At 41.1% G+C, this 20332-nt stretch overlaps 1 protein-coding gene and 1 non-coding gene across 2 annotated transcripts in view; one reads left to right on the top strand and one right to left on the bottom strand.

The window, feature by feature from the left end:
- CLASP1 (cytoplasmic linker associated protein 1) overlaps window positions 1–20332 on the bottom strand; it is a 260490-nt gene that overhangs the window by 174955 nt on the left and 65203 nt on the right. The window contains exon 3 of the mRNA XM_058548789.1: window positions 1021–1099. Within this exon, the coding sequence (XP_058404772.1) occupies window positions 1021–1099 (79 nt within the window). The remainder of the gene's footprint in view (window positions 1–1020; window positions 1100–20332) is intronic.
- LOC131411099 (U4atac minor spliceosomal RNA) lies at window positions 1658–1783 on the top strand. The gene has a single exon (XR_009221491.1). It is a non-coding gene; the product is annotated as a U4atac minor spliceosomal RNA (small nuclear RNA).

Raw genomic sequence — 20332 nt, 5'->3', positions numbered from 1 at the left:
CTCCACACACCCGGGTGTGGGCCATCAGCCAGTGCTCCAAGGGCACCTGCATACCAGGAGTCAGCTTGCTTTGCCTCTTCTACGAGTCTACAGAGCTTTCTTTTACAAATGATCTCTGTGAAAAAGTCAGCTAATTTTAGAGGAAAATGGAACGCTATTAAAATATCAAATTTCTAAAAGGGGGGTTTTCATTTGTAGATGGACAGTGACAGAATGGGAAAAGACTTCACGACCCTATCTAAAGGAGCACATTGACCAGAAAGTTAACAGAAAAGAATACACACATACCAACTAAAATGGAAAAATTCTATAAGCAAATGCTTGCACAAGCACAAGGCGGCTTAGTATTTATATTGTCATTATGAAATCACAGAGGTTGGAAATTTAGAGATGACTAAGTCATCTCTAAATCTACGAAACCTGTGGTTATTTTAATTTCATTTTGTTGACATACTGTTTTCCCTTCAAAATAAGAGTGATCATTTACTACACACTTGTAATGACATTTACAACCAAAGTGAAAACAGCAATACCCACGATAATCGTCTGGAGAAAATACAACCGCATCAGATTCGCAGGATTTCTCAATGAAAATGCCTCTGAAAGTGGAAGGGTCAGAGACAAACATGACTCGCTTGGCACTCAAGTGTGATAGCTAATTTGTACAGGAAATAAAAGAATTCGCAGTAGTACTTCATATTAGAACACGAAAGTTGGAAGAAGCCAGCAAAAAGGTATGGGGGGGCGGGGTGCCAGCAGGTGCAGTGAGGCCAGTGGATCTGGGAGCGAAGGCAGCGAGTGGTGCAGCCCCAGCAGGGGGAGACTGGAGGAGGAGGCTGGAGGGTTGGCTGGGAGGATGGGAGGACCAGAGGGGAAGGTTAAAAGGCGGGAGAGGGGAGCAGGGCGGCTGGCTGGGAGGGCTGGGTACAGCCAAGTGGAGGATCTGGGGAGACTGAGCGAAGGCTGGGGGACGGAGGGTGGAGAGTCTGAGGGCCCGCCCCACACCCGCCCACGGCTCACCTGTGCCGATCTGCGCCTTGAACCGATCCTGCAGCCGGGTGACCAGCGCAGACAGGATGTCCATGCCCAGGAGAACCACCTGCAACGGGAAACAGCGGGAAGCCGTCAGCGGCCGGCCCGGGGCCCAGGGCGCCCGCCCGCCAGCTCCCAGGACGCGCCCACATTTCTGGCCCAGACGCGGCCCGAGAGCCCAGAGAGCGCAGGCCGACTGGCAAGGTTAAAGCAGTCATCGAGACCAGGGCTGTCCCTGTACAGGAAGAGCTGTTCACAGTTGTAACAGGAAAAAGCAGCTGACGAGAAGCGAAATAAAAAACAGTCGCAGCGGGGCCACAACCCCGGCGCCTGCCGACGGCAGTTGAGCGTGCGCCGCGGCCCGGCCTCCTGCTGGCCCCGCCCCGCGAGGAGCGCGTATGCAAATGAACTCGCGACTGGCGCGTGGCCTTCTGGGTACAGCCGAGCGGCTTCTTCGCGCCCTTCAGAAGTCTCGGAAAACAAGAAGTTAGTGCTTTGCTTCGGAACTGTGGTCAACATAGGTACACCAGCTACCAGGCTGCTAGGCCGGCACTTGCGAATTAGTCACCACAACCTAACCTGGTATTGGTGCTTCCTGCTTGCACCACACGCGCAACACATCCTAACCATCCTTTTCTTGGGGTTGCGCTACTGTCCAATGAGCGCCTAGCGAGGGCAGTACTGCTAACGCCTAAACAACACACCCGCATCAACTAGAGCTTTGCTTTACTTTGGTGCAATTTTTGGAAAAAACAAAAACCTCTTTTCCACGACCTTTTAGTTTTAATAATAGTGAAAATGAGTACCTAAGGATGAAGCTATGCTCGTTGTGTTGTGGGTATGGTATATTTATCATGCTATGCTTCAATCTAACCAACAGGTAGCGCACCACACCAAAAGCCGTTTCCGGGACTTTTTGCATGTTTCCAGACTGCTATACTTTTTGTCATTTCCACTAACCGGGCATCTCAAATTTTAATATGGTTCACGTGTATTTTTTATACCTGGTTTATAGGCTACCGTTCAAGCATGAAATGAACTATTAAGCCATTTGTGGAATAATTTAAGAGCCATCATCAAAATCATAGCCCTACAAAGTCTTCTCAGTAGAAAGCAGTTTTGCATTTTTATTATATATTACTATACTAAATACGGTTTAAGGCACACCGTCCTGTGTTCATACAGAACAAATGAACAAGACAGGCAATGATAATTATCCTAACGTTACATCAGGCAGTGATAATTATGATTCCTTGCATCTGCCTGTCCTGCATTTTGCAGCGAGTAAAAACAAAAACTGCAGCCTTTTCTATTCAGCTTTGAATCCACTGCTTCAAAACTGAAGGAATCCAAATTGGCCGAATAATCAGCACAATACATAAACTGTTCTTGCTAGGGAATGGTGACTTGAAAATATTAAAGGAAATAATTTTATGTTTTTTATAAAGAGAACATTGGTTTGTGGACAGTTTCTTTTTTAGTATGTAATGGTATAAAACACTTTAAAATAATGACTTTATTTATGAGCTAAAGAGGATTAGGTATCACCCTTTGACTTCCTTCCAACGAATACAGCAGTAGAGGGGAGTAACGCCACAGTGCAGAGACCTGACAAACACTACCGCAGCCAGATGATGGAAGTCAACATCAACAGTCAGAAACCATGCTGACAGTATGTATGCCTGATATGATGTGATTAAAATAGCACTTTACATCTGTGATCGTCCTCCTCAAAACCTGTAACCCACTCTAATCATGAGAAAAACATCAAATTCCAATAGAGGGTCATCCTACAAAATACCTGACCAGTACTGCTCAAAACCGTCAGTCATCAAAAACAAGGCAAGTCAGAAATTGTCACAGCCACAGCAACTAGAAGGATGTGCAACTATGACATACAACTATCTCCTGGGGCTTTGGGGAAAAAAAGGAGGAGGATTGGCAACAGATGTTAGCTCAGAGCCAGTTTTCCTCAGCAAAAAGAGGAGGATCAGCATGGATGTTAGCTCAGGGCTGATCTTTCTCACCAAAAAACAAACAAACAAAAGTACACATACATGTGTATTTAAAAAAAAAGAAAGAAAGAAATTGTCACAGCCAAGAGGAGCCTAGCGACACATGACAATTAAATGTAATGTGGTATCCTGGTTGGGATCCCGGAACAGATGAAGGACATAAAAACTAAGCAAACCTGAATAAACTATGAACTTCAGTTAATAATAAGGTATCAGTATTTGTTTATTAATTATAACAAATGTATCATACTAATGTTAGATGTTAATAGTAGGGAGACTGGGTGTGGGATACATAGGGACTCTGCACTATCTTCGCAATTTTTCTGTAAATCCAAAACTGTTCTAAAAATTAAAGTTTATTTTTTAAAAAGAACAGCCTATCAATTAATTGGAATTGGCTTTTCTCTGATGAAATCCCAAGCACTTGACGTGGTTGCATTACTGGTTGGAGTGGAGAGCGTTATTAAAGTAATATTAACAGTGCTGCCTTCAGTTCTCACCACATCCCTTCATAATTCATTCAAGACTAAGGTGCAAGAGGACTACTGCATTTTCAGATATGACAGCCCATGTCAGTTAACCTACATGTGGAACTGGGGGGAACACAGACTTGAGACTCTTTCAGGATGGAGGTTCACTTGGTAGGTCTGACCAGAGCAGGCCTAGCTAAATCCTAGGCAGTCGAGTTTCACAAAGTCTCGCCAAGACAGACTGGGGAGTCCCGAGACTCTCCAAGAAGACTAGGTTGGCGGATGCAGCTAAGCCCCACAGAAACAGGACAGGAGAGGCCAAGAACGCCGTCAGGAGAGGACAGAACGCAGTCCTAGGCACCTTCACAGCAGAATAAACAACCGGACTTTGGAAGGAAGCAGGGGGATTCGTACACAGTTGTCTAGTTAACCCTTAGACACAGCCCCAGTGGGCGAGGGAGGAAATGGTCACCCACAAATGTTCATCTTCACAGCTCAGGCCCTTCTCCTACGTTTGCATTGCCCTAGTGAAGAGGGGAGAAATGAATACAGTCACTGCCCAGAAGACCACTCTACTTATTAGCTGTGAAGCCTCTCTGTGCCTGTGTCCTCCCCTGTAACATGGGGAAAACAGTATCGGCCATCTCAGAGTTGTGTGTATGTGAAGTGCCTGCAACAGTGCTCAGTGAATGGCAAGGGCCAGACTACACACATGCTGGCTACTGCCACCAGATCCCTGTCACTGCCATTACCATGGACAACAGGTACTGATGGGCGATCCAGCAGAGGCCTGTGATTCCTGAGGACAAGGGACTGGGCTGGCAGAGGCTTCCCAGAAAGGATGACACTACCTGAGGCTCAGTTTTGAAAAACCAGCCTCACACCAAAGGAAGAGAAGACTTCCAAGCAGAGGGAAGAGTGCAGGCAAAGGTGGAGGAGTGTAACCGCCGCCAGGGATGAGGAGAGCCGGGGGGCTGGGAAGTCGCAGGCCAGGCAGCTCCTGAAGGGCCTCAGACGCACCGGAACATCTGGAAGACAGTGGAGGAGCCACTGAAGAGCTGTAATGGTAGAGGGGGATGACAGGAGCTGGAGGTTTTAGACAGCATGGTGACCACCCTGGGGGAGGATGCCCTGGGAGAGGGGGCAGAGGCAGGGAGTGGGTCAGGCTCCCACTCAGCACCTACTGCCTTGAGTTTTCACTATGCCATTAACTCTGCATTACCCTTGCGCACCTCCTCCAACATTCGATTTAATTTTCTGGGTTTATGCTTGTTTCCCCAGCTAAACTCCTTGAATGTAAGGAATACTATGCCTTGTATTTACTCAAAATTTCCATAATATATAGCACAATACTGGGCACACAGTAGGTGATCAATAAACCTCTACTTTATTGACTACTAATGAATTAATTTGAAATAGATGAGTTCTCAAGGTCTAACACAGTTCCTTTATCCTACAACTTTAAAAAGATGCTTTTAAAAGGAAGTTAAGAATAGCTAAGTAACTTGAACAAACCCTCATGCTGAAAACAACTAAAAATGCTGGATATAATAAAAAGAACATCTGCTTGGAAACAACAGGAAACTAAGAAGGCACAGAACAATTAACAGGTAACAAAACACAAGAAAACTAAAATCCAGAGTGATGAGCCTGCAGCAAATGGTCTACTTTTGCTCCAAGGCCATTTTATACACTGGGATAACCTTTTGATAACCACTTGGGTCTAGAAGAACAAAGGCTGGATTCCAAAACCCTGATGGCCCAATAACCTCCTACAACTTGGTTGAAATCCAAACGGCTACAGCTTAGGAGAGTGAACTACAAATAAAACAGCCTTCAGATGGACCACAGACCAGTTTCCAAGAATCTGGGTGGCCCAGAAAAATACCAATCCTGACATCAGATGGAAGTGATCTTAGATTGCTGGTGCCCTAAGCCACTGGCAGATAAAAACACAAATCATTTCTGGATGGAGAGAACATCATACTAGTCTAGTTCTCAGTTTATTTCTGTAAACAATTTTCAAATACAATGTGTGAAACACAACCAAAGATAACCAGGCACACAGGAAAACTATAAACGAAAAACTAGCTGAAACAAAGACCAACGAGAACTATGCATATGAGAGTAATCAGAAACAGATGTTAAAATAATTCTTACTACATATAAGAAGATAAAACACATGATTAAAACTTGGGGGAGAGAAATGACAACTTTTGAAAAGTGACATAGATTTTTAAAAGAACCAAATAATACAATATCCAAAACTAAGTACACAATGGATGGGCTTAAAAGCACACAGATGAAGAGAGAATTAAACAGGAAACTAAGTTTGCAGAAAAAATCTAGAATGAAGCACAGAGAGGCAAAAGCATAGAAAATTCAAAAGAGTAGGTAATGGGCCGGCCCCGTGGCTTAGCAGTTAAGTGCGCGTGCTCCGCTGCTGGCGGCCCGGGTTCGGATCCCAGGCGTGCACCAACGCACCACTTCTCCAGCCATGCTGAGGCCGCGTCCCACATACAGCAACTAGAAGGATGTGCAACTATGACATACAACTATCTACTGGGGCTTTGGGGGGAAAATAAATAAATAAATAACATTACAAAAGAGTAGGTAAGAGACAAATATATAGAGAGAAGAACTAATGTAAGTATAAATGGAGTTCAAAAAGGAGAGGGCAGCAACAGTAGGTAAAAAGCAATAGCTGACACCTCTTTGGATGACCATTATAAAAAATAAATAAATAAACAAGTGTTGGTGAGGATATGGAGAAATTGGAACTCTTGTGCACTGCTAATAGAAATGTAAGATGGTGCAGTTGCTGTGGAAAATGGTATGGTGGTTCCTCACAAAATTAAATACAGAACTACCATATGATCCAGCAATTCCACATCTGGGTACATACCCAACAGAAGTGAAAGCAGGGAGTCCAACAGATACTTATACACCCATGTTCCTAGCAGCATTATTCACAACAGCCCAAAGGCAGACACAGCCAAATTTTGATCCAAGTGTCAAATCAAGCATCATACTTGATGAAATGCTGAAAGCTTTCCCTTTGATATGGGACATGACAAAAATATCTACTCTACAATTTCTTTTCAGTGCTGTATCTGAGGTACAAAGTAAAGCTTTTTGGCAAGAAAAAAATCCCCAAAGGTATAAAACTCACAAAGAAGCAAAACTGTCATTATTAATGAAAAATATAACTACAAGTAAAAAATCTAGAAGATCTACAGGTGTATTATAAAATTAATAAGTGAGTTTAGCAAGACTAATACAAAGTCAATATACAAAAAAATCAATTACATATCTGTACCAACAAGAAAAGAAGGAAATTTTAAAAGTTTCCATTTTTAATTGCATGAAAATAAACATGTAGGACTAAATCTAGCCAAAATAAATCTCTACCCGAAAAGCTATGGAATAATTAAAAAAAATAAAAATTACTAAAATAAATGGAGAGAGAAACTACAGATTGGAATACTCAGTATTGCAAAATTTTCATTTTTCCCAAATTGATCTACACATTCAATAAAATTCCACTCAAAATCCCAACTATAATTTTTTCTTAGGAACTTCACAAGTTGATTCCAAAATCTACATGGAAATGCAAAGGCAAGACACAAGGGGATACAACTTGCCCCACTGGACACCCAGAACTATGGTGAACAGCAGGGATGAAGGCAGTGTGCTGTCGGTTCAGGAATGACAAATATACCAACAGAACAGAGCAAAGAAACAGACTCATGCACAGGTGGGCACCTTCCTTGCGACAAAGTAGGTGCAACTGAGCAGTGACGACAGGGCCGCTCTTTTAAATAAATGCCCCTGGTTAACTGAATATCTATATGGAATGAAAAAAGAAACTGACTCCTATCACACCACACACAAAAATGAATTCCTGGTAATACATAAAGTGTGGAAAGCAAAAACAATAAAGCTTTTAGAAAATGACATAGGAAATACCTTCATGATCCCAGGGAAAATATCAGGGCACAATAAACACAAACCGTAAAGGAAAATATTGACAAATTGGACCAAATTAAAATTAAGAACTTTGGCATACTAAAAAAACATAAGAAAGTAAGAGGCAAGTCATATCCGAGGAAAATATTTATGAAACAAAAAAGTAACAATGGGCTTGATTCTAGAATCTATACAGATCTTCTACAAACCAATCAAGAGGCAACCCAATAGAAAAATGGGCAAAATATTTGAATAGGCACTTCACAAAAGATATCAACGGTCCTAAGTATACGAAAAGTTGTTCAACCTCCATTAATCATCAGAGAAACGCAAATTAAAATTATGAGGCACTACTACATACTCCCCAGGATGGCTAAAATTAAAGATGAACAAAACCAAGTGCTGACAAGAATGTGGTACCAGGAAACTCAAACATGCTGGTAAGAATGTAAACTGGTACAACCAACACTACAGAAAACATCTTGGCATTACCTACTAAATTTAAAGGTACACAAATGCAGCAATGCCACTGCTAGGAATACGCCCAATAGAAATTCACACACATGTACAACAGGTGAAATGTATAAAAATGCTCAGAGCCGCACTATTCATAATAGCCTCAAACCAGAAATCCATATGTCCATCCACTGTACAATGTATAAGTTGTGGTTTTCATACCAAGGAATACATTAAACAATGAAAATAAATGAATCAAAGCTACACTCAACACTACAGATAAATCTCACAACAACCAGTGGAGAGGCCAGATACAAAGTATACACACGTTCATATGAAGTTCAAAAACAAGTAAACATAAGCTATAATTTTAAGGTGTATATTTAGATGATAAAAGTAAAAAGAAAAGCAAGAAAGTGATTACCATAAAAGTCAGGAGAGTGGTTTCTCTGGAGAGTGCTGGCAATGTTCTATTTCTTATCCTGAGTAGCAATTAAACAGCTGTTACCTTTTAACAACTCACTAAACTGTGCCTTTGTGTTTTATGCACTTTCTATATATAGTTCACAATTTCTTAAGTTTTAAAAACTAGAAAAGTGGGAGTGATCCTGGACCACTCAACCTGTAAGTCTGTGACAAGTGGCTGAGACCTTGTCTCTGCCTTTTACTTACTTTCCAAACCACCAGTAGAAGTACCGAAATGGAAGCCACCACAGTTCTCTTTCCAGAGCATGACATCTGCTCACCAATTAAAGAAACACTAAATCCTTTTCCCCAAAAAATGTCCATAAGGGATAAGCTGGGTAGGAAGAACAGGTCATTTCTTAAGCTTTGGAAGACTGGATTGGCTAAAATAAAGATAATATTTTGTAGTTACATTTTACTTTATTGTTTTTAAGGCACTTTTGGATGAATCTGAATAATTTCACAATAACCTGAGATGTAGACTATATTATCCTTATTTTGCAAATGAGGAAAATAAAGACCAAAGAAGTAAAGAGACTTACAAAGGTCATGAAGTTTGGATAGTAACCAAACTGAGAACAAACTCAAGCCTCCAGACTTCATCAAGGCTACTTCCAGTAGAGCAAAATCACAATATCCAAAACTCCATGTTCTTAGTCTTTTTCATCTCTCTCTAGCTAGCTTAAGACTTGGAGCAAGTCACAATACTTCTCTGCTGATACCAGATGACCACTAAAGTCGGCCTCAGCTCCAAACTCTGATGTTCTGACAAGGGCCAGTATAGGAAAGGGTACGAGGGTTTCATAAGTACAGATCTGGGGTGAATCCCAGTTCTACCATCTCTGAGCTGTTCAGTCACCAAGCTTCAAATGCTCCATCAATAAAATCATAACAATAATACACTTACCTTAAAGAAATCACACAAGGGTTAAGAGTTTTAACAAAATGCTTGGAATATAGTAGGCTCTCAATAAGTGCCTGTTCCCTTCTTTATGAGAGCACCACTTAAAAAAAAAAAAAAAAAAAGGCATGGCTTACTGAGGGGAGAGAGGAACGATCAGACTGGGCATAAATCCAAAGAAGAAAGTAAGGTGGCCCAAAACCCATCACCCAGCAAATAACCGTTACTATTTTGATGACTATCCCTCAAGACATCTCTGCACATGTGCATATGAATTTTACATAAACAGGTTCATTACATATATACTGTTATATATATATAGTTTTTTTCACTCAATATGCCATGGAAATCTTCGCAAATCAATAAATATAGATCTGTATCCCCATTTTCAGTGGCTGTGTGAGATCCTATTGCATTCAGGTGTCATAATTACAGAACTAATCCTCCAAACCCCTACTGACATTCAGGTTTGGTTAGAATTTTTCACTATTTTAAACAACACTGTGATGGGTACACAACTCCACACATGTGCTGTTATCTATCTCCTTAGGACAAATTCTGAAAAGGAAAATTGCTGAGTCAGAAAGAACACACTGTACACATTATTAGCTCTGTTTTTAACATAGTGCACTAGGTGCCCCACGGGCTACATGCTGCTGACTTCTACACATTTTCTAGTTATTTGAAAAGACTCTAAGTTGCAACCTTATTAAATAAGGAGGAAATTAATTAGCACTCTATGTCGCGCTCACTTGCCACTCCAAGAATAAGAGCATAACACAAACACCAAAGAAAGTGTGAGCAAGGCAGTGACTTTGTGTATACTGCACACGTGCATGTGGGTCGAGAGAACTATTCACCCACACTTGTCCTTCAGCATAGTCACTGAGGGAGTCCTGGGACACTCGTCCCAATAATAACGCCACTGGGCAGCCGACTTTTTATATCTCTCTTCTGGAATGGCCTCCAGAGACAGCTTATGAGCCACAAAAGTCTGTTAAAATATAAGTAATTAATATTAGATTAATAGGATTAACAAAATTATACGCTTGTTACCTGTTGTTGCCCATATACAAGAATTTTACTGCTAGAAAGGAATTTAGGATCATCATGCCATGACACCACTTCATTTTACACGTGAACAGCAATAGGCCAAGCGAGGCTAGGAGGGCAGGTCTGAATACAGTAAGAGGCAGAGTGAGCAACCTTTGTTTAAAGATCTAGAGCAGTCCAATAATACAACTTTCAGCAATGACAGAAATGTTCTGTATTGGTACTATCCAACACAGTAGCCACTAGCCACATGTAGCTACAAGCAATTAAAATGTGGCTAGTGTGAACAGGAAATAGAACTTTAAATTTTACTTATGGGCCGGCCTGGTGGTGTAGTGGTTAAGTTCGCGCACTCTGCTTCAGTGGCCTGGGGTTCATGGGTTCGGATCCTGAGTGCGGACCTACCACACATCAAGCCATGCTGTGGCAGGCGTCCCACATATAAAATAGAGGAAGATGTGCACAGATGTTAGCTCAAGGACAATCTTCCTCAAGCAAAAAGAGGAAGACTGGCAACAGATGTTAGCTCAGGGCCAATCTTCCTCACACACAAAAAAAGATTTTTACTTAAAACATTCAATTACTTAATCTCACTTTAAATAGCCACATGAGGCCCATGGCTACCATGTTGGACAACACAGCTCTAGACCAATGGTTGCAAACTCGAGCAGACAGAAATGAGGTCAGCCGTGTGAGGGGCACCTGGACACCTCTTAAAGCTCTGGTCACTTGACATCATGTGAGAACTAAGGTCACTGTGGCCAGATCTCCAGATTTGAAATGCTGGCAACTTGCTGAATGAATTTTAAAGGACTGAGGAGCCCAAAGAAAACACGTTGTGGGTCAAATCCAGCCAAAGACCCCTAAATCTGCAACCTCTCTCATCTAGATACATCTCATAAACGTGAGGTCAGGCACCAAAACATCCAGAGCTGTCCGAGGGATTAAACAAAGATCCAAGTTTCCCATGTGGGCTTTTAAAATTCTCCCTAATGTGTTTCTAAGATGACCTACCCCTTTCTCTCTTCCAGCAACTCCCAGCCAGCCAGCAAAAGCTTATGACTCTTCCCCCTCCCCCAGAGTCTCCTAAGAGTCTCCCTACTCCCCTCCTCCAACGCCCAGGTCCTAATCCTTCCAAGAGACCTTTCCAGCTAGCCCAGTCCAGGAGGTCTTCCAGCCTCTACATTCCACCTGGGCCAAGGCCTGTACTTCTTTCTAGCTCCTTTACATGCATACCACGCATCTCTCCAAGAAGACCACAAACTACTCAAAGCAGGGCACTTCCTTATACAGCCTTTCTCATTCCCACCCACTTCCCCAGAGACAGCAAAGTGGTGAGTGTGTGGAGGTTGTAGGCATGGGGAAATGAACTGTTACCTTGCATATATTCTCTTTATTATCTTACTTAATCCTCACAACAATACTTTGAGCCAAATACCACACCTATAAATATCCCTACTTTACAGGCAACTGGGCAAGGTCACTCAGCTATTAAATGGCTCAAATAATATTCACTAATCCATTAGTCTCAGAAAAGGGCAAACCAAGAACACTAAGTTTGTAATGACATCCACAAAATCAAACTCACTCTCGCGTGTGCCTATCCCAGAAAAACACCTGCCCACTGGTTGTACTTCTAGCAAAAAGTGGGTATTATTCATAATAGCCAAAAAGTGGTAATAATCCAAATATCCATCAACTGGTGAACAGATAAAACAAAATGTGGTATATCCATACAATTAAATGCAATTCAATAAAGAGGAACAAACTACTGATACATGCTATAATATAGATGAACCTTGAAAACATGATATTAAGTATAAGAAATCAGACACAAAAGACTACATATTGTATCATTCCACTTATATGATATGTCCAGAAAAGGCAAATCTACGAAGACAAAAAATAGATAAATGGTTGCCTACAGCTGGGAATGATGAAGGGATTGACTGCAAATGGGCACGAGGGATCTTTTTAGAGTGATGAAGAAATGTTCTAAAACTGGATTGTGGTGATGGTTGCACAATTCTGTAAATTTACTAAAAATAATTTAATTGTACACTTTAACAGGTAAATTTTATGGTATGTAAATCACACCTCAATAAAGCTGTAAAAACAAAAATCAGTTACTAGGCTTAAAAGAACTCTGATCTTTCTGGTGATGGGACCATGGAGGAATTCATCCTATCTGCCAAAGGCAGGTAATTTGTTATTTATCCACCCAGAAATATTGCCCTTTGTAGAAGGAAGCAAGGCCAAGGGGTCGGGTCGGGAGCTGAGTTGTGGGGTGGAGAGCAATACAGCCTGTGCAGACCAAGAGTCCCAAGACCACCCCTGAGAACTCTGAAGAGCTCACGGTATACATAAACCTCAACAATTCTCTTTGAGGCCCATTAATCACCCACAGTTTTTCTAAATGTGCTGTGCCCTTATATGTTCCCCTGCCTGAAACATTTTGCTTTCCCTCTTCTGTCTGCTCTTCTTCTTCTTTCAAAGCTCAATTCAAGCATCATCAACTCCAGTGCCCTCCCACCTACATCCACCAGCCTGGGACAGAAAGTTACATTTCCAGCACACTCACTATACGCTGCTCCTACAGCAGTCAGACATGGTTGTGACCTGTGGTTTGTTAAACCATCTGTGTCTCTAGTGCCTAGAGTAGAGACTGTATTTCCTAAAGGCAGGTTCCGTGTCTTATTCATCTCTGTATCATCAGCATCAACCATAATACTAGCAAATTTGGGGGAGGTGGATGGAGGGTGGCTGGATAAAACAGATGGATAATAATGTAAATAACGTGAATTAAGCCTTCCAATTAACAATCACAAATACAATGACTGCCATCAAGACATTTTCACTTTATCCTATTTGTATCCTTGCTTCCACACACTTGTAGCCCGCTTCCATTATTCTCACCATACAACCAGAATGTCCTTGTGAAAGGTAAGTCATATCATGTCACTCCTCTGTTCAAAACTCTCCAATGGCTCCCCATCTTGAGGAAGAGCAGGTCTTTACAATGGCGTACAAGCCCTCACAACCTGACCCCCCACTCCCTCTCTGAACTCACTACTGCCCCTCTCCTTCCACTGGCCTCTTGGCTGCTCCTCGAACGTTCCAAACATGCTCCCCTCCTTGCACCTGATGCTCTCTGTCTGCTCTTCTCCAAGATATCCACCAAGCTTGTCCCAGCATCTCGTTCAAGTCTTTGTTTAAATGTCATCTGCCCAGCCAGGCCTGCTCCGACCACGCTACTGAATACTGTGGGCATGTACATACACATACTCCCTCCACCTGCTCTGCTTTATTTTTCTCCAAAGCACTTACCACTTTCCAATATTTTATAAAATTCACTCAGTTAACTTGCTTATGGGTTCTTTCCCCCAAGCAGAACGTAATCTCCATGGAGAAAGGAATTTTAACTTAATTATTCATTGCTATAGTCCAGAACCTTATTTGTTGAATAAATGAATGAATCTCATTGATATGCCTCATCACTCACTTGGAAAAGTGTCTTTCCCCTGAATTCAAAATTAAGTTGCAAATAAATGAATAACTTCTGACAACTGTAACTCACTCCTTCTACACTTCTTTATGGTAAAAAAGTGAGGTCAAAATATAAATAAGCAGAAACTAGAGCATCTAAAGCATCATGCAAGTGGTGGGACCACGTAAGAAGTCCTGCACAAGGTCATGAGGCCTGGACTCTAGTTCTGCCACCAAATGACCGTGGGGGCGTCACTTCTACTCTCTGGGCCCCCATCTACAAACTAAAACTAGTGGTCTCTAAGGCCCTGCAGGCTCTGTGGTTTGAACTCTGTTCTTTTTTTTTTTTTTCTTTTGTGAGGAGCAGTAGCCCTGAACTAACATCCGATGCCAATCCTCTCCCTTTTTTTTTTTCCTTGAGAAGAGTGGCCCTGAGCTAACATCTGTGCCCATCTTCCTCTACTTTATATGGGACATCGCCACAGCATGGCTTGCCAAGCGGTGCGTCGGTGCGCACCCAGGACCCGAACCTGCAAACCCCGGGCTGCCGAAGCTGACTGCACGCACTTAACCACTTGCGCCACCAGGCCAGCCCTGAACTCTGTTCTTCATTCACCCTGTTCTGCAGTGGTGATCACTGTGAATGCTGGCAATCCCAGCTGCTGAACCTTGCCCTAGGTTTCTACCTCTGCCTTTCTCAAGAGCATGTGATGGAACTTACTCCTCCCTGGTTATCAGTTCAGATGATGAATTCTGTTTGTGCCTGTCTTGCTCAGCTGATAGCTTAAAGCACAGTCCTCTAAACTTTTTTGATTACACATCCCTATTAGAATACCTAACATGCATGTTTATTAATAATCATACAGGGGCCAGCCCATGGCGTAGCAGTTAAGTGCACGCGCTCTGCTGCTGGCAGCCCAGGTTCAGATCCCGGGCGTGCACCGATGCACCGCTTGTCAAGCCATGCTGTGGCAGCATCCCATATAAAGCGGAGGAAGATGGGCACAGATCTTAGCCCAGGGCCAGTCTTCCTCAGCAAAAAAGATGTTAGTTCAGGGCTGATCTTCCTCACAAAAAAAAAAATAATAATAATCATACAATCTACTGTTATACAGATATGCTATAAAATTATAAAATATATGCAATAGAATACTTTTAAAGAATAAAAATGAAAGCCAATTTAAGAGGAACTATAACACACTCTTATTGCCGCCCAATGGCCTGCCCTGCTCCACCATGAAGCCCACTAATCTAAAAGATGAAGGCAGCATCAACCACGAAGAGTTTTACCTCACCTCAACAGGAAATGAGGGGACGACAGTACAGAAAGAAATCCTCCAGGCCCCCACTTCCTAGGAAGCATCTCACTGCCAATCAGGGGAAAAGTGACAATTAAAATGATATATTCCCAAGCCCCTCAGACTCCAAATTATGAAGAATTTCAGAGCTAGCCAAATTCTGTCACATTCTGCTCAGATAGTTTCATAAGGATGATCTTGTGAATCAAAGCTTTCAACATGGCCTGGGTACCTTAAGAACATTTTATGAAAAAAATCAATCCACTGAACTATGCCAATCAGCAAAACTACTGCAGAGAGTACGTGATAGCCATCCTTTGTCTGAACTCAAGAAGAAAGCCTTAGGGTCATTGTGATGGAGGTAGGCAAAGTGCAGACCACACCTGGTGAGATGTGCAAACCACACAGCTCAAGAGAAACCCAGCAGAATCTCAATCTTCAAAAACTCAGTATTTTGGGGTGGGAGGGGTCCAAGCAGACAGAGAACAGGCTTTGGAGCCAGACAAAACTGGGGTTCAAAACATGGCACCACTATGCTTACTAGCTATGGGACCTCAAGAAAGTTAACATCTCAACGTCCATTTATTTATCTGTAAAATGGGATACCTAATATCCCCTTTCTACAGATGACTAGGAGAATTATCAAAGCAATCTATTTAAACTATCTGACACAGTGAATGACACAGTAAACATGGCCCTGTCCTCCCCTTCGAATTCTTTCCAGACTCTGTTTCAAATTCAATAGTATTTACAAACATTATGCTAAGTGAAATAAGCCAGACACAAAAGGACACATATTACGTGATTCCACTTATACGAGGTACCTAGAGTAGACAAATTCTTCGAGTAGGAAAGTAGAACAGTGCTGACCAGCACGGTCGGTGGGAGAGGGAAATGGGAAGTTACTGTTTAATGGATGCAGTTTCAATTTGGGATGATGAAAAAGTTCCGCACATGAATAATGGTGATGATTGCACAACACTGTGAATATACTTAATGCCACTAAATGGTACACTTATAAATGGTTAAAATGGTAAATGTGATGTTATGTATATTTTAACGCAATAAAAATACTTTTTTAAGAGTATCTGCAGGGCAAATCAAGGGACAAATAAAAATGGCAAAAGCCAATCTCACAAGACCTGTAGGAATGTGACCTGCAAAGTGTTTCAGCACCATCTGCAGTATATTCATTTCCCCTCTGGAACTATTTCCTCACTACGGCACTGGGTCAAAAATAACACTGACCCTATTGGTGAGATGGCTATGCTCACCTTCGTCAAGCCAGAAGAAACCATTCCTCCTTTCCACGGTTAGAAGTGATACCTCTGGGCCGGCCCCGTGGCTTAGCGGTCAAGTGCGTGCGCTCCGCTACTGGCGGCCCGGGTTCGGATCCCCGGCAAGCACCAACGCACCGCTTCTCTGGCCATGCTGAGGCCGCATCCCACATACAGCAACTAGAAGGATGTGCAGCGATGACATACAACTATCTACTGGGGCTTTGGGGGAAAAATAAATAAATAAAATTATTTAAAAAAAAAAAAAAAAAGAAGTGATACCTCCGCTCACAAACATTCTGGCACTGAGAGGTAGATGACTCCCAATTCATTCTAAAAGTTAGCATAACTCTGCTACAAATATGGGTAAGGATCACACGCAAAATTAAGGAAACTGTAACCCAATTTCACTTATAACTACAGGAGACAGTAATCCAAAATAGTAGCAAATCAAATCTAGCATGTTACTCAAAGAATAACGTATCATGACAACTTGAGGTTATTCTAGGAATTAGGAAGTCTACCTGACCATCTCAAGAGATAGAAGGTCATTTGAACAACAACAGAGTCTGGAAAGAAACAAAGTTCAGAGCATGGTAAAAATTTAGAGCTTCATCCTGAGGTGTTGGGGAGCCATTGAAAGTGTGGAAGAAAGACGAGAATGGAATGGAAGAAGGACATGGATGAGGGTAGGGGAGTGTGAAATAATTGTATTTGCAGTTTTGAAAAATTGTTTTTGCAATGATGAGGAAGATAAATTAGAGGCACGGTGAACTCTGGGCATAACGAAGGCAGAGGAGACTCCAGGTTTCTGAGCTGAGCAACAAAGTTGATGGTCGTTTCAGATGGGGCATGCAGGATTGGGAGCAGGTTTGTGTGACAAGAGGAGTTGAACTCATTTCTGACGTGTTGAGCTTTGGGGCCTTATGGGATATCAAAACAGAAATATCCTATAGGTAGATGTCTGCTATCTGAAGTCCAGGAGAGAAGTCTAGGAGGCAGATGTTAAGTCTGGGAACCATAAATGTGAATGAGTTTCCCCAGTGAGGACATGTAGCATGCAAAGAGGGAAGACTAAGGATGGAATCCTGGAAAACCCCAATATTTGCAAGGGCTGGAGGAGGAGGAATCCATGAAGTAGACGAAAAAGAGTTGCTAGAAGAAAAGAAGAATTAATGGACATGGTGTCACGAAAGCCACTGAAAAAGAGAACTTCACAAATAGGGGCTTGATCAAGTAAGAAGTCAAAAAAGATCAAGATGGAAAGGACTCTGGACTTGGCAATTCGTAAGTTCATATGTAATTTCATAGAAGGAGAAGCCAGAATGATGTGGAATGAAGAGTAGCTGGGATGTTAGGTGGAAACTGAATGTAGGAAACTCAAAGTGAAGGCAAAACTTAGTAGGGCAGCCTGAAGCTTTTGCTGGGTAAAGGAAAGACAGTGGTTGTTTCTTTTTATAATGGGAGACACATGAGCATATTTTACAGACTGAAAGAAAACAGCCACTGGGAAGGAAGGAGATTAAGACTGTAAGAACATTTGTTTATAACTGATAGATGTGGGACACACCATGGAAGGGACGGCAGAGAAGGAACTGTGAGAATGTGCTACAATGTGGGAGCCAAAGCCTGATCACTCAAAGACCGCCCAAGTGTGATGCAGCAGACAGAAATGCACGGAACTAACTCGATTCAGTGTTTTAAATCAGTTTTGATAGAACGTTATTTTGATTGGAACTGCAGTAGGTGTCAGGTGCTAGGGTATGCTGATTGCTATTTGCAATCAATCTCCAGAAATCTTAACACAACTGGAATATTGTAATTGTCCATCACAAAATTTAAGTGCCTTCCTGAAATACTATTAGGGAATAAAAAGCAACAAAGTACATATACACACTACAACATGGATGAATCTCAAAAACATGATGCTAAGTGAGAGAAGCCAGCTGTCAAACACCACATGTTGTATGATTCCACTAACACAAAATGTACAAAAAAGGCAAATCTATGGAGAAAGAAAGTAGATTAGTGATTTCCTAGGCTGGGGTGGGAAAGAGGAGTGACCACAAATGGACGCAAAGGATTTTGGCGTGCAGGAAGTGTTCTAAAATTGGATTGGGGTGATAGTTGCACAACTCTGTAAATATACGAAAAGTCATTAAACTGTACACTGAAAATGAATGACTTTTATGATATGTAAATAAGACCTTAATAAAGACTTTTTTAAAAAAAGAAAAAAAAAATTTAAGCACCATCCTTATCACAAGCACCCAAAATATTTGTAAAATAAATAGATTAGGCTGCCTTGGATTTTTCTGGGGAATAGGAGAAGGAAAATTATGAATAATAAAGGTGTCAGAAGGAGTACTAAGGAGAGGGAGAATCCCAGGGAAGAAAAATATAACAAAGCCTAGCACCAAAATAAAACAGCCAGGTAAGGAAGAAAAAGAAAGAAAAACTTTAACTTTCATTTCTGCTTTTTATGATGATTATGATTATTATCTATTTGCAACTAAAGAATTGGAGGAAATATCTTTCAAAGATCAAAAGCATCATATTAGAAACTAACAGCAGCAGAGCAGACTGAAAACACCAGGGGCATTCCCATTAGAGTCAGGAATAGGATGGGGATACAGGGATATTCCAGTTGCCATCTGACCAGACTTAGCAATACAGTAAGAAAAGAGAGAATCAAGAGATGACAGAACTAAACAATGAGACATTATTATCATTATTCGCAAATAATAACTGTCTATTAAGAAAATCCAAGAGAATCAACTGGAAATTACAAATGACAAGAGAATAAGTGGCCAAATCTTATACAAATACAGAAAAATCTATACCTTTTCATTGTATCAATCAGAACCAGGAAGAAAGTTTAAAGGAAAAAACTCAAATTTAAAACTCCAACAAAAACATGTAGTAATTAGGAGTGAAGCATAAGACTTAAATGAAGAAAACTATAAAAATTTTGCTACTGAGCAAAAAGAAGGTAAAAATAAATGAAGAGAATATTCCTAACGGGGGGAGATAAGAATAAACACAAGTAAAAAAGAAACAACAAACTCGGCAAAAAAATCTGTGTAAAATACATGGTGCAGGATTATATCCATGACATAAAAAAACTCTACAAATAATTAAGAAAAAAATAAACACAAATCTTTTTAAATGGGTAAAGCACATCCAATAGACAAATCATTCTATAAAACCCCAATAAACATAAAAAGTTGCTCAATCTCATTTATGTCCAAAGAATTGCAAATTAAAATAAAGATATACCATTTATAACCTATCAGATTGGGATAAATTTTAAAAGATTAATCATCTCCTGTGTTTTGGAGGAGTCAGGGAAACAGACATTAGCATAAGCTGCTTGCAAGCTTGGTAACGGTAACTGATACAGCATTTTGGCACACAATTTGTTATCTATAAGATTTTTAATATGTATAAAGTTTGACCCAGCAAGTTCATCTCTAGGACTCAAGTTCAGAAACATTAACACAATTATGCAAAATAATACAGTGTACATACAACAGTGGTCACTACAGCATTATTTTGTAAAAGGAAAACATTAAAAATAATACTAATTATCCATCAATAGGTAATTAGGTGAATTAGTTATATATGGATGTGTACTATTTGCATAATTAAAAATAATAATGAATACATTTGCAGTGAACAATCCAAAAATGAAATTAAGAAAACAATTTCATTTACAATAGCACCAAAAAGAAGCAAATGCTTCAAAATAAACCTAACCAAAAAAAGTGCAAGACTTGTACACCGAAAACTACAAAATACCGTTGAAAGAAATTCAAGAAGACCTAAATAAGACCTTTGTCCATGGAATGTAAGACTTTATATTGTTAAGATGGCAATACTGTCTAAATTGATCTACAGATTCAATGCA

The sequence above is a fragment of the Diceros bicornis genome, chromosome 10 (genome assembly GCF_020826845.1).
Source record: "Diceros bicornis minor isolate mBicDic1 chromosome 10, mDicBic1.mat.cur, whole genome shotgun sequence".
Classification (NCBI taxonomy): Eukaryota; Metazoa; Chordata; class Mammalia; order Perissodactyla; family Rhinocerotidae; genus Diceros; species Diceros bicornis.
Note: the sequence above shows the minus strand (reverse complement) of the source record. Positions and strands in the feature narration are given on the sequence as shown.